Raw genomic sequence first — 15,347 nt, 5'->3', positions numbered from 1 at the left:
TTTTAACAAACCTGTGACCCCGACGGTCACCTTGGGGGAATCTCAATGGGTCAGGCTCTGCTCACAGCACGCAGCTCGCCTGTGTGTGACAGAGTGACAGGGTCTCCCACGTAATGGGCACCCCAGGGCTCAATCGTGTCCATCAGAGCCCGGCTGCGGGCCCTTCCCACCTCCACCTCAACACGGACCCCTGCCGGCACAGGTACCCGCTGCCCATCCGCCAGGGAGAACTGTGCCAACGTCTCCTGGCCTTGCGCCTTCGCGGCCTCCACCGCCCGCCGGCCTCCGCGTCCGATGCCAACCCATCCTCTGTGGTCTTCCCTCGGCACAGCCACACCTGCTCCAAGGCTCCCTCCAGCCTTGGTCTGCAGGCGCCCGCTCGCGTAGGAGTCACGACCGCTCTGGGGCCCCCTCACTCGAGGAGAAAAGCCGCGAAAATAAGCCACTTAACGTGACGCTGCTGCTCAGTGCTCAGAGGGGAGGTGAGGGTCTCCTTCCTGACTCAGGACATGCACCCGCTGCCCCCAGGGGAGCAGTGGATGCCCACCTCTCACCCTGAATCTCATGAAGACGCTGAGTACTTCCCGCTAGGAGTCACCCCAGGGCCGGTGCACGAGACTGTTAAAATCGCAACTCTGTGCTTTGGTGTCGAGCCCAGAAACATAAATGGGGCATCAGGGCAGGTGGACCCACCCCGTTATCTGGCTGTTCCACGTCCCGCCACAACTTGGGAGGATGCAGGTTTGTGAGTTCATGGACAGCACATCGAGAGGCGGGTCCCGGCCTCCCCGAGTCTGGGTGGAGCTAGCGATCGCCCGGACAGAGGGCGGCCGTGGCACGGTCACCCCGACACTTGCTCAGAAACGGCCCCTGCAGAACCTGCTGGTCCTTCCTGGGAGCCTGCAGCCCAGGGGCAGGTGAGAAGGTCCAGCTACCGTCAAGGACCAGGGAGGGACCCACCGAGGAGCCCCTGCACGTGGACCAAGAGCCCGCCATTACCTCACACACTAACTGACGCTGTGACAGTGATGAGGGACCACAAGGCAGGCCGAGGCCCAGCACAAGCTAGCATCCCCGGACCCCAGGTGGGATATGGGTGACATTCTTTCCTCAGGCACTCCAGGCTGCCCAAGGACAAAAGGGAAAAACAAATGGTTGAGATCAGTTTACACATATCTTGTTAGTAAATTACAAGGCAAAGGCGGTCTTATCAACGGCTTCATCCCTACAAACCTGTAGACTCAGTTTCCCGGAGCCCCCACATCACCCTCCCCTCCACAGGGATGGGGGAACACAGGCCAGAAGGAAACGGGGGCTGAAACCGAACATCCTCGTGACCTGCAGCCCGCGGACAAATGCTCGAGGCAAATACAGAGCAGAGCATTTGTCCAGGAGCCCCGCCCCTCCTGGTGGTAAGGCCTTAGTAGAGAGAAACAACTTTGACAGCAGAGAGGCCCCTGGTGTCTGCTGGGTCCTCTTTAGCGTACCAAGTCCTTCTAGAAACCTCCGTTTTGCCTTTACCTCCCCACCTCCACAGTAGAGAAGGAGTCACTCCTCACGACCCAGAGCGCAGCTCTTCCCGCCCACAGGTATGTCCCCGTGCTTCAATAAAATCACCTTCTTTTGCACCAACGATGTCTCGAGAATTCTTTCTTGACCATCAGCTGCGAACCCCCATCACCCCAAAACCCCATCAATAGTTCAGGGTCACAGGAAGGATTTGGGCCTTAATCTGAAGGCTTCAGGCCCCGGAGGGACGTAGCCAGAACTGTGCCCTTGAAGAGGTCTCTCTGGTCCCGGTGGGGAGCAGGGCTTTGCGGAGGGTGGATGGGAATTCAGAGAACATGCTGGAAGGCCCGCTTCTCACTGCGTCCCACGCCTTCCAGAAGGTCCCAAGGGCAGGAGAGCCCAGCAGGCCAGAAGGGCACTTGGGTCCACATGCTGAGCTCCGCAGGGACACCCAGCAGGGACACCTGTCACGGCTCATTTCCCGGGAGAAAGGCTTTCTGGCTCACCGGTCACAGCCAGTGGTGCCGACATCTGATGGTCAGTACTCTGCTGCTCTGAGCTGGGTGCCCAGAGGGGCAAGGCCCTCACTGTGTGTGTCGGTTCCTCCCAGGGCCGACACAGACACGAGGGAAACACCCGGACCACAAGGTCCCAGCTTGCGCCCGCCGGGTCCATACCTGGATTCAGAGCCGTCTTATCTACGGGCTGTGCAGTAGGGCACCTGGGGGCACCTCTTCGCCCAGGGGACCTGGATGGGGCGGGGGAGAGCCCACAGGCTGGGATTATGGGGGCTGCCAGGAGGGGACGGGGGCTGCTGGGAGACTGGGGCTCGGGGATCCACACCCTGAGAGGTGCTGCAGGGAGGGTGGAGGTTCTAGGGGCTTCTGTGTGACCCAGGAGCACACACACTGACCAGAGCAGGGGCCCTGTCCTCCTTCCTGCTTGGGGCCGGGTGGCCCTAACTCAGTGAAGTCTACACGCATCTCATGAGGGCAGGCAGCTGGGTGGGCCTCCCCCCACACAGGTGGGGTCGTGCCTGCATCAGAGCCCAGACAAGCTTCACAGGCAATTGGGAAGACATGAGATGGCTTCTGTGGGTTCTCATGAGAGCCTCCCCAGAAACCCCAGGAACAGCTGGGGGGGGGGCGGTCTTAACTAAGGCTGGGGTCTCTCCTTGTGCGGCTGGTGACACAGGTCAGGAAATGTCATCCCAGGGAAAGGCAGGGGTGTCAGGGAACAGCCAGGAGCCACACGATGTCCCCCTGACGAGACAGGAGCAGGAAAGGAAACACAGGGCTGTCTGGGCTCCCCCAGTGTGGGAGGGGGCTGAGTGCGGGAAGGCCCTCGGCCCCTTCTCCGGAGGACCAGCGCCCCCATCGCCCCTCGACGTGATGTTCTGTGATGTTCGGTTGACCGAGACTTACCGGTGGCCCCTGTAGGCAGCACAAGCCAGCAGGGGAGGGGACCAGATGGAGACGGCGGTTCCAGGGGCTCCAACGGGAGAGTTCGCAGGTGACACAGGGAGACATGCCATTGCATCCGATCTTCACACGGGTTCAAAGACGCAGACATCGCACGTGCTGAGGGAGGACAATGCAGTTTAGAGTTTTGAACACGTTGCATGGGGCGCCTGGGGGGCTCAGTCGGTTGAGCATCTGACTTGGGCTCAGGTCATGATCTCGCAGTTTGTGGGTTCGAGCCCCGCGTCGGGCTCTGTGCTGACAGCTCGGAGCCTGGAGCCTGCTTCGGCTGCTGTGTCTCCCTCTCTCTGCCCCTCCCCTGCTCACACTGTCTTTCTCTCTCTCAAAAAAAAAATAAAATTAAATTAAAAAAAACATGTGATCTGAGCAGTTGCTACATGAGATTCTCTGGGTCTCTGCTCCGTGAAACCTTGTTAAAATGACAGGACCACCAACTTGAGTGCTTGAGTCACCAGGCAGGGAGGTGGGGGCACTGAGCCCCACACAACCCACTCCCCCGCGCCCCTGCATGGACCAGGTCCTGATGTAGAGGAGCACAGAGAACTGGTCCGCAGGGCAAGCAGCTCCAAGCATGTGGGGCACAGGGACACAAGACCAGACCAGGGGACCAAAGTGCAGGTTCCCCACCCCTGCCCTCAGACGTGCCCTGTGGGCATCTGGACCCTGCGTGTTAACTACCAGGCCGTCCTCCAGGTAATTCTGAGGCAAGTGACCCAGCAGACGGAGTTGGAGACGTGGTAAAATAGAACCCGCGGTTTTCAAACTTCCGTGAGGACGATCTCGTAAGAAACCAGCGTTATGGTCCCACATACAAGACCTTCACACTCGTACAAACACAACAGAAGCTTCCTGGGGCTCATCCTGTGCCGGGCCCTCATCTATTTTGTGCTGTTTTTATTCCATTTCTTTTCTTTTTCAATTATTTTGAGTGAGAGAGCGAGGCGAGGAGGGACAGAGAGAGGGAGAGAGAAAGAATCCCAAGGAGGCTCCGAGCGGTCAGCACAGAGCCCGACGCGGGGCTTGAACTCACAAACCATGAGATCAGGACCTGAGCGGAGATCCAGAGTGGGCGCTCAACTGACCGAGACCCCGGGCACCCCTGTTCCATTTCGTTCCTTAAATGCTGCCCTTGCCCCTAGTTGGCTACTGCAAACCGTAAACCGGGGGAAACCAGCAACACTGAAACGGATGATGCCCAGCTCTCCGCCCCCTTTACAAGAAAACCCCAACTAGACGTCCTGACACGTGGCTGGCGCCCCCAGGGGAGTGGGCTCGGAGCCGGAGCCGAGGTCCCCAGAGAGCGGCAGCCGTGGGGTCGGAGCCCGGAGCCCAAGGAGCAGCTGTGTCTCCTCTGAGGTGCAGCAGCGGGGAGGGGGCGGGAGGCAGACCCAGCAGGTGGACCAGGCTGTGCCCTGTGACTCTCTCGCTGGGCCCTCGAGTCGTCAGCGGACTGAATGAGCCAAGCCAGTGCTTGACGGAGGGGCTTTTTTGCACCATTAAAGGAGCCCAGCTGCATTTCTGGTAAGAGGACGGTTCCAAGAGCAGCCTTGGTGGGGGTGGGGGTGGGGGGTGGCAGAGATGGGCCCCTGACCTGGGGTTTACTTTTTCTTTCTGGGTTAATCTGACAAAACTCTCACTTCACAGGTGGAAAGCTCTTCCTGTCATTTCAAAGCTAAGTTGGGACTGAGAACGAAGCTCACCGATCCCAGGGGTGTCTCCGGCCCCCTCTTGGGACGCAGCACCCAGAGAGGAAGGCGCCCATCACCTTCCCCGAGGCCCCGGCCCCAGCTCGGGCTCCCCTGTCTGCTCCTTGCTCTCCTTTGGGGGTAATGGGGGTAGGAGAGGAGCTGCGTGTGGCACGCTGGGGTCTGTGTCTCTCAACAGGACAGTGTCCCCCTCCTGTAAGGGCACATGTCACAACAGCCACTCGCATATGAAGTCACAGAAACAAGGCCGCTGTGACCTTTGGGCTCACCTGGGGGGGGGGGACAGAAGGGGGAGGGCCTGAGCACCTGTCACCGAGTCCTGCCTGCTGGGGGGCAGGCACATGGCCCCCCTTCCGCGTCTCCCTGCAGGCTCACCGTGTCATACAGGCACTGAAGTCGAGGAGCCCATGCTTGAACAAAGGACACGGACAGCAGTGACATCGAGCCATGGTGCGGTGACACTGACAACGGCTCGTTCCCCACCCCTGATGGAAGCCCCTGGGCACCACCTGACGGGGTTATTTTGGGTTCTTCGCAGCAAATAATTGCTTATTCTTCGGGCTGCACCCCACACTGTCGCGTCCGTGGTGTTTAGAACCGCACGTTTCATAAACTGGCATAAACACAAGTGACTTGGAAAAAAATCGGTAATTCTATTTATAATCTCAAATGAATCCGGTGGAATGTTGTTAAATTCCACCTGTTAAGGGTGTAGCGTGTCAGCAGAGACGGAGAGATGCAGACCCCGGGGCCACTGCGGCCAGCACCCAGGAGTGGAGAAAAGGGCAAAGTTACACTGGCCGCGTACGAACTGCCGATGTGAGCAATTGCTGAGGGGGACGTTACCGCCCCATCAAAATCGTCCGTATGCTGCACAGACAGTAATGTGGATTTAAAAACGCTCCCTGACACACTGCTTCCTGGGCACCAATCCTCATTTCCCACGGGCGCTCCTGACCAGATCCCTTGGACTCCCGGGGACGGGGAAGAGCCACAAGGGGGTCCCGTCTCGTTGGCTCTCCTGGTCCCCAAGACGCAGCTTCCTGCGTGGCTCCTACAGACAACCCTCACGTTCCAGCTTTTCGAGGTGCACGCAGTCCAGACCCCCACGTGGCCTGGGCCAAAAGCACACAGCGTGCGGAGTGGAAAACCTTGCAGCCCCAGCTGCATCACCACGGGCCACGGAGTGGCTTGCGTGGGCCCTACGTGCTTTTGCATTTGTGAACCCCCTCCTCCGTTAAAACGTATTAAAAATTAGGGGCTCCTGGGTGGCTCAGTCGGTTAAGCTCCGACTTTGGCTCAGGTCACGATCTCACAGTCCATGGGTTCGAGCCCCACGTCGGGCTCCGTGCAGCCAGCTCAGGACCTGGAGCCTGCTTCCGGTTTTGTGTCTCCCTCTCTCTCTACACCTGCCCTGCCCATGCTCTCTCTCTCAAAAAGAATAAATGTTAAAAAAAAAAAAAATCATGTTAGTGTCTGTACAGTGACCCGAACTGTATTTCAACGAGCAAAATTACCACTTGGAGGGGGTAAGGGGCGCAGGGAACAGAAGTTACGTTACTGGAGTGACTTACTGTAGGTAAATGGATGTTGTGCTCTAGTTAGCGGATTTGTTTTCACTGGGGCTCACGGGGTCACCAACTCCAATGCAACTTTAGCTCTATTCTAGCACCGAGTAAATGAGTTAATTCCGTAAAACCTTGGATTGCTGTTCTGTGAGTGTTCCGCAAGACGAGCAAACGTTTCTAATAAACTTTAACTTGATAAACGAGCGATGTCTTGCGACACGAGTTGTACGTGACGCTGAACGTCACATGATCACAACTGAGCCGATGGTTCTTAAAATCCGCCTTGATATACGAGTGCTTTGGATTACAAGCATGTTTCTGGAACGAATGATGCTTGCAAACCAAGGTTTGACTGTTCATTGCAGACAGTGAGAGGGGTTTCTCACTGTTGGAGAAGAAACTCATAAATAAGAAAAGGGGGGGTGGTAGAATGAACCCTGTGTGGTGCTGCAGGGGACCTGGAGGTGTCAGCGTGGACTTGAGCTCATGGCCACGTGCACGCACACGCAGATGTGGGTATGGGTGTGGAGGAGCATATTCACGTTGTAGAAACTTCCATAAGACACACGTCCTAGGTCTGCTCACCGAGGAGGCTCACGTTGACCCCAGAGAAGGGAAACCCAGTGAGCATACCCCGTGCCTAGACCTTGATTTCCGAATTCATTTTCCAATCACAAGGCACGTCTCCTTGGAGAAATGGTTTGCTCCAGGGCTGGGGCACTGAGTACACAGGAGAAGCCGAGAGCATCTCGTGAGCCAGAAACCAAGCAGATGCTTCACAAAGATGAGGGAGGACTAAGGACAGAGGAGGCAGCTTGGAGCCACTCTGCTGGCCAAATACGGGACAATCTGAACCACAAAACCACCATGGATTATAGCCAGTAAAACAAAAGAACCCACGAATCCACACCGACACAAATAAATAGATGGGGGGAAGGAGAAGCTTTCCCAACTCGTAAAAGTATCACGGACAATAGGAAAGCCCCACTTGGAAAGCAGCACAGCGGAATCGCTTCAGGCCAGAACCACTCACAAGAGATGAATGCCGTGAGAGAAAGCACGAGAAACAGGATATTTACAGTTTCAAAGTGTTTGCCCACAAATACTTATCAGAAAAGACAACCACATTAACTTGACAATGGGTAAATCTGGCACATGATACTGTGAACACAGGATCAGAGCGAACCTCACTTGTAATAAAAACAGGCATAAACTCAGCGTGTGAGAGGGGCGCCTGGGTGGCTCAGTCCATTAAGTGTCCAACTTCAGGGCTCAGGTCACGATCTCACGGTTCGTAGGTTCAAGCCCCATGTCGGGCTGTGTGCTGACAGCTCGGAGGCTCTGCTTTGTACTATGACTTTTCCAGGTCTGAAATGATTTCAAAATAGTTAAATGTAGGACGAGCACTGGCTGCTCGTGTCAACCAAAGTCACCCTTTAGAAACATCTCAATTCAAACTGATTATAACGTAGCTTCTAATCTGACAAACAGCACATAACACGGTTTTAAAACTGACACGTGAAGGTAGTTTTTCTGGGACACTTGCCATCGCTTTGTTTTTAAGTTCGATAATGATAAATCACGGGACGTTTCTCTCAAGAAGCAAAGAATCATAGGGGCGCCTGGTGGCTCAGTCGGCTGAGCGTCTGCGTCTTGCTTTCGGCTCAGGCCACGACGTCACGGTTCGTGAGTTGGAGCCCTGCATCCGGCTGTGCGCCGACCACTCAAAGCCTGCTTGGGATTCTCTGTCTCCCTCTCTCTGTCCCTTCCCCTGCTCGCTCTCGCTCTCAAAATAAAGAAATAAACTGAATAAGAAAGAAGCAAACAATCATAGGTGGGACGCCTTTTGCTGAGAAGTTGTATCACAAACATTTCTCATATTCTGGACGTATGGTGGGATATTCTGACATCTTAAAGCCTGTTGGGGCTGGGGAGGGACTGCCCCCTCTAGAGAACCAGTTCTTGGAGCAGCAGAGGCCCCCTCGTGCCTTTGATCTGCAGAGTGACCATGCGTGGCTGGGGGGGACCTCCTCTGCCTCGACCATCCCGGGGCCACGTACTACTGGGGACATCCCGTAGCCCCCGGCCCACGGGCCTCAAACTGGCCGGCCCGTCCTCAGCTGTTCACCAGCCCTGCCTGCCTTTTCCTCCGGCCTGACGCTTCCTTCGCTCCTGTCTTGTCTCCTGACCGCCTGGTGTCTCACATGGCCCTGTGAGCCCGCAGCCTCCGCCGCCAGCACCTGGGAGCGTAACGGACTGTGCTCCTGAGCCTTCCCTCGGCCTCCTCTCACAGTCTCACCTGACCGATGACCCCATAAAGGGACACAGAATGCAAGTCAGGGCCATGCTGCGGCCACATTGTCTCCTAGTGACGGAGTCCCGGGTGGGACGAGACAGAAAGCCTCCAGTCTCATCAGGACCATGAGCCTCGCCTCTGGACGTCCTCCCAGGCCCCTTCAGGGCCTGCCACTGGCTCCCCACTCCTTGCCCTACAGGTGAACACGGCCTCATTACCACTAAGGACATTTTGGAACCGGTCCTGCCCGTCAACCCCCCCACCCCCTGGGGCCCGTTCCCAGGCGGCCCCGAATCTCAACTTTCTCTCTGCTAGCCTGCAGGTGCCGGGGAACAGACCAGCTCCAGACTTGGGGGCTCAGACCGCTCACCGTTCCTCCGGGTCCCGCTTGAGCAGGTGCTTCTACAGGTCCTGCCGGGGCCGACTCGGGCCCCCGCGCTCGGTCACTGGGGTGGCCGTGGCATCTTGAATGCCATCTTCCTGAGCAACGTTCCTGGAGAACAGGAGCAGGGACAGCAAGCGTGCTGAGGCCCAGGCGTGGCGGTCACGCGGCGTGCCTGACGCGCTCTGCAGGTGAAGACGAGTCACACGGCCGGCCCAGGTGCGGGGGCGCCGTATTTCACCTGCCACAGCACCACACCCACCTGGTGGGGTGTAAGCAGCGGGGTCACAGGTCTGATTCGCGCATCTCCAGGGAGCACGCGGCACCTGCTGGTCACGGGGCGACAGTCACCTCCCCAGGACAGGTCGCTGATCGAGAGCCGTCCAGCTGGGACACAGCGGCCGGATCTGAAGACCCCGACCTCTAGGTGCGGCCTGGGAGCCAGGCCCCTCCACACCCAACAGGCTGGCTGCGTGTGGCTGTCCCCCGAGGGCCCCTCATCATCACGTCTGTCCCCCCACAGGAGGAGCAGGGTCAGACTGGAGGACAGGGTGGCAGTTTCGGACGTGGAAGGAGCTTTAAGTATTTGGGCTCCAATATGTGTGGTGCTGGCGGGATGTCAGCAGGGCCCCGATGACGCCAAATGTCTGGCTGGGGACAGAACCTGCCGCCCCTGGGGCAGGAAGAGCCCTTCCCCCAAGGGCGGGGCAGGTGCGTTAGGAGGAGGGGTGGGGGCAGGGCAACGCCAGGTGGGAGGACACCGCCAAGTCCAGAGCAGGACCCATGGGCTGTGTTCCGTGCAGAGCATTATTCCAGGAAAAAGGACAGGCTGATTGCAACCACTCTGTGTCACCAAAAATAGTTGCTCCTGAACCTGCCTCATGTCTGTTTCTGTCAACCTCAGAGAAGCGGGTGAGACACGGTGACCCCGCCTGTGCCGGGGATGGCAGAGCTCGCAGAGCGGGTGTGGCTGAGACCCAGGCGTGTTCTCCTTCGGGGGGTTGGGCTGTTTCCACCTTCTCTGAGGCTGGGGAAACCGCCAGCCTCCCCCACCATGGAAACGACCCCCTCCAGGAAGCCTGAACAACGTGTGAGGGGAAGCCTCATCCGTGGCGGTGACCCCTCCTCTCTCTGGCTCTCCAAGGTTCGGGCCCGAGCGCACAGGGCAGTGAACACGGGAGAGTCTACGCAGCTCTGGAGCATCCAGTCGTCGCTAGAAGCCGTGTGGGCTTCTGAGTATTTGAATCCACTTCCCAAAGATGCTGTGACGTGGGTGCGGTCACCGGCCCCGTTTTGCGAGATTAAGCCACTGGCCGAAGGCCACAGGGGCTGGAAGGTGGCAGGGCTCGGACGAACCCCGTTTTACCGCAAAGGCTTTTTTCTCAGTACTAAGGGTTCCAGGTCCCCCCGGCGCCGTCAGGAGCCTCAGATCCACCGTGTGGACCGAGTACAAAACACGCACACGTGCCATGGAGACCGACGGCATGCCGTCACTTCCAGGTCATGATGAAGTCCTCACAGCTTGTCCTGAGCCTCCCCCGGACGCACCGAAATGCATCCACGACAGAGGCGGGCCCTGCAGCCGTTCTGACCCGCTGTGCACGTGCAGTGCAGGCTTACGCTCCGTCCCTCGCCTTCCTCGCCACTGTTTTTGAGTTATTGCTTCCATCGGGTGAACTCCTAGGAAGTTTCTTTCGGGTCCAGTCCAGTGCCGTTCCTGGGTCTTTACCCTTAATTATTTACAGACGCGGGTTTGGCTGACGGTGGATACGGAGGCCCCGAGATCGTTCTCCCTGTGAAGGCCTGCGCGACAGGGCCACACCTCACTCGCCTCCCGCAGCACCGGGCAGGATGGGGTGCAGAAGAGTAAGAACAACCAGCAACTCTGGGCCAGGCCCTGCGCTTGTGCAGGGAAAGTTCCCGCGCGCCCGGTGAGCACGGACGGCACGTCCCCGTCACACCCACCTGCCCCGTCCTGACGGGGAAGTGGAGGGGAGCAGAGACCCACACTCGCGACCTGGGGTGGATTCACTGGTGGTAACTGTATTTAGTGGGTCAGAACTAACCGGAACGAATTATCTGACTAGAGGGAATCATCGGAGTACTGAGGAGGCCACAGCGTGCGTTAAGTGTTATGTGTTTAATACTTGTTACACACATGCATTTGTGTGAACACACACACACACACGTTTCGTACTGTGGATCGTGTTCCAAAACTGTGTGAAAGCCACTGGCTCGTCCAAATCCCAACCATTCCTTCTAACTTTCTAGGTTGCCTCCGCAGACAAAGAAACCTTCCAAAAGTATTCCAAGCCTCCTGGAAACGTTCTGGAGCCTCCCCGGCCCGGAGTGCACGTGGGAAGGTGCGGCCAGGCTGAAGCCGTGTGGACGCGCCCCCACGCTCCCTGTCCCCCCCCCCCAATGCTGGCGGAGGAGCTCTGAGCCACGTTAACGTCTGTGGGCAGCTCCCCCACGCGGAATCGCTGTCTCCCGCGGCCATAGCAGCCCGCAGAGATACATGGTGAGCCCCCACGACAACCGCCAATAGTGGATGGAGATCACCTAACTTGTGATATCACTTAATGATAAAATGATACGGAGAAAGGGACAGATAATACCACCTAATACCGTTGAGTGCCAGAACCACGATAACGTACCAACCACAGGACCCTCAAGCATGTCAGCCTGTGACCACCAAGACTACAGTTTCCAAGGTTTTCTGGGGCCCTTCCGCCTGAGACCAGACTCCTCGCCTGGCGTCTGTGCCCCACCTCTAGGCAGGTCCTCTTGTGCCTGGAGGAAAAGGGCGGGAGGGAGAGAGGTGGGGGGTCTGCGGAAACAGCCCTGCTTTGCCAACGGGGAGACTGGGGCTGAGCAGGTCATGTAGTCTGTGAGCACCGGGGCCTCCCTCTCCAACGGAAATGAGAAGGATTTGCGTTACTTACAGGGTTACCAAGATGAGTTAAGATCACACAACCCAACCATGGGCTCGAAGTTCACTTTATGTTGATTCAAGGGCGTGTAAAGGCCAGAAGCAAAGGGACGGAAGAGATACTTCACACAAATGGAAATCAAGAAAACAGGGTGGTAATACTTACGTCAGAGAAAATCGACTTTACGTCAAAAATTGTCACGAGAGGGTCGCCAGGGTGGCTTAGTCGGTTAAATATCCGACTTCAGCTCAGGTCATGATCTCACAGTTTGTGGGTTCGAGCCCCGTGTTGGGCTCTGTGCTGACACTTCGGAGCCTGGAGCCTGCTTTGGATTCTGCATCTCATTCTCTCTCTCTCTGCCCCTGCCCTGCCCACACTCTGTCTCTCTCAAAAATACATAAACATTAAAAAAATAATAATCTCTGACACGGAGGAAGATTGAGACCCCACCAATCTCCTGACCACAAGGGACTAAACTAGAAGTCAACAGCGTAGGGAAGGATGGGAATTACAAATAGGTGGAAATTAAACCGCAGGCTCTTGAGCGATGGTGGGATCAAAGAAGAAACAAAAAGGGGAAACAGAAGATACCTGGACACGAAAGAAAAGAAAACCGCTGATGTGGCAACTGGCAACCCTAAGAGGGAGGTTTACTGGGACAAACGCCCACATGAAACAGGAACGGAGACCTCAAGTAACAACCTAACTTTGCATCTCAAGGAGCCAGAAAAAAACACCGGCTATGTCCAACGTTAGCAGAAGAAAGGAAATAACCACGGGAGCCCTCACTTGGTCCCTTTTTAAGAAAAGAGAGAGGAGGGAAATGCAGAGAGCTCGGAGCGGGTCACAGGTGGCGAGGCAGAGGCGGAACCAGGCTTCGGGCGCTAGGGGTACCTGACCTGGGAACCAGCGAGCCCCCGCCACCCAGAGCACAGATCGCGGCCCGTCTGCGGGGCCACCTGCTTCACGCCTCATTCTCCGGGCCGTGGGCCCACCTTCCCGTCCCTGCTTCTCGGAGGCCGTCTGCCTCCCCGAGTTAGGGCAGCCCCGCCACGGCGCCTGTCTCTCAGACAGGCAGGCCCTGGCTCACCCCCGCTTCCAGGGGCACGGAGGGCGGGAGGGGTGGGACGGGTGTCCGCTCAGGTCCAACCACCTCCCCTCTGCGCATCTTCCTGCTGGAGCATAGGACCCTCTGCTCAGAAAAACGAACGTACACGCAGTGTTTGCACATAGCCCTGGAGGCTCACGGATCCTCTGAGGCCTATCGGTGAGCCGGGGGCCCCAGGCAGGGAGTCAACTCCCCTCCTCTTCACCTCTTCTACCCCGAAGGAAGTGCGTCAACCATATAACTTGTACCAAGTCAACGTACACGGTCCCGAGGTGCTTCTCAGGGCCTGATAACAGAGTGCTCCCTGGACCCAAACACGGCGACTGCGGCCAGGTCTTATCTCTGCTTTCCCGGCCACACCTCCTGACAACCCACCCGCGCCGATCTTTCTCCTTCGGTCTGGCCCGCACCTGCCGCCCCAGCGAGTAACACTCCCCGGCGCCCTTCCCCACGCTCGTGCACGGCCACGCCATCCTCCCCAGGCCCTTGCGCCCTCACGTCGTCGTCCACACGCACGTCGTCGTCCCCACGCACGACGTCCTCCCCGTGCACGTACACGCCCACGTTGTCCTCCCCACGCCCGCGCAGACGCGTGAACCCAAGGACGAGCTCTCCGCTCACTACGTACGGATCAGCCGACGTCACTGCAAAGGCCAAAGTCAGTAGCATTGAGAGCAGGTGCAGCCGTGCCCGGGGACGGAAGGAGGTCAAGCACACTGAGCCCGTGTCTCCTCTCTCTTCTGCTTTCCTCCTGCTGGGCCTCACCCCGGACAGGCCGCGGTGAGCCCCCCCAGCCCCACGCTCCTAGTCTCCTTCTAATCGCCTCTCCCGAGGGCCTCCGCTGAGTCCGCAGAGACTCGAATCGTCTGTGCTCCCACGAGCCAGTCTCTGCCGAGAGGGAGGTGGGAGACCCTCGCCGGCCACGCCGGGTCCCCTGCTTGCCCTGGACGTGGTCCCCCAGCTGCCAGCGGGTTTTCCTGGCCAGAACCTCCCCGAGCGAAAGGGTTTCTTCAAAGGAGTCAGAGGTGTCAGAAGAATGGGGGCGCAGCGTGCAGGAAAAGACGCACAAAGGCCTGTTCTCAGACTACCTTTGCTGTTTGCTCCCCCGTTCCCAGAACCATAGTTTTAATTTTTTAACGTTTATTTATTTTGATTTGGGAGAGAGAGAGCGCGCGCCCGAGCAGGGGAGGGGCGGAGAGGGAGACACAGAAGCTCCAGGTTCCGAGCTGTCAGCACAGAGCGGACATGGGGCTCAAACTCACCAGCGGTGAGATCATGACCCGAGTCGAAGTCAGATGCTTAACTGACTGAGCCCCCAGACGCCCCCAGAATCATAGTTTTATAGCTTCTCTCCACACACGGGGATAAAGACAGCTTCCTCCAAGCTCGGCGGCTACCCTGGGGTTCTCTCCACTCCAGTGCGGTCCTTCCTAGGGTCCAGATGGTGGACCCCAAAGCAGAGGGACCAGTGATGCAGCAGAAGCCCGAGCTGTCGTGGCTCACACCCTGAAAGATAACATAGATTTGTTCTCCAACCTTCTGTCCTTGCTGCTGAGTTTATAGCCTCAAGAGTAATTTTGCACATGTGTGCCTGAGTTTTGCCATCCTGACTCGGGGAACAAGGCCATCTGTTCACAGCTACAGATGATTAGGAGGAATTCCGAGGCCACCTAGAATTTGTTTTTCTAGAATCCCACAAAAGGATTCTGATGAAGCACACACTGGTCCCCGTGGTTTCTCATCACACAATAACCAGTATTAGTATTACTCAGGCTTTATCATCTCTCCAAAGTGGAGGAGGAAGTGATGGAATTCTCTGGATAAGCTCTATTTAACACTTGCCCTGCCTCCTGCACAGTCAGCTCCGAGAAGCAAATCAGATCATGTATGTGAACCTACTTTGAAAATTATAAAGTACAATTCAAAAGCAAGCTATCACTGTCATTAAATAACAAACAGTTACCTGTGAAATCGGCCAACAATAGATTTTGTTGTTTAGAAACAACTTTCTAGATACGGACTGTCTTTCCAGCATCCTGGCACTTTCTCAGGCTGTGGAAATTAATAAGATGGTCTCAGAGGTGCACGCTTTCTAGCAGGGAGCAAAGTCGTGACCAAGTAATTGCTGAACAGTGGGATCGGAGGTGGGCACTCCTCGCTCTTACCACGAGAGTCCAGGATAAGAGAGGCGTTTGGATTCCTTGGTCTTTCACGACCCATGTGTCATCGCGGGGAGGGAAGCCCCTTCTGCCCTCGAACAAATGGACTTTGATCCACATGGATAGCTTGGGCCACAAAGCATCACGATTGTGGTCCTGCCATGACCTCTGGTCAGACCAGGGGCGCCTGGCGCTTGTCTCCAGC

The 15,347-nt window shown here is 57.2% G+C and overlaps 1 protein-coding gene across 5 annotated transcripts in view; it reads right to left on the bottom strand.

Moving 5' to 3' along the window:
- Positions 1-13,455, bottom strand: part of DNAH14 (dynein axonemal heavy chain 14) — a 407,059-nt gene extending 393,604 nt beyond the window's left edge. For 4 of the 5 annotated variants that reach the window (XM_042925990.1, XM_042925991.1, XM_042925994.1 and 1 more), the window contains exons 1-2: positions 4,691-4,828; positions 2,934-3,089 (exon numbers count right to left, since the gene is read on the bottom strand). In XM_042925990.1, coding sequence (XP_042781924.1) covers positions 2,934-3,081 — 148 coding nt within the window. In that variant the 5' untranslated portion in view covers positions 3,082-3,089; positions 4,691-4,828. Of the gene's footprint in view, positions 1-2,933; positions 3,090-4,690; positions 4,829-13,393 lie in introns of those variants that run through there. The other variant, XM_042925989.1, reaches the window with a different exon arrangement.
- Between the last annotated feature and the right edge of the window lie 1,892 nt (positions 13,456-15,347).

This window comes from Panthera leo, chromosome F3 (assembly GCF_018350215.1).
Source record: "Panthera leo isolate Ple1 chromosome F3, P.leo_Ple1_pat1.1, whole genome shotgun sequence".
NCBI lineage: Eukaryota > Metazoa > Chordata > Mammalia > Carnivora > Felidae > Panthera > Panthera leo.
This window is presented reverse-complemented; position numbering and strand designations above follow the sequence as displayed.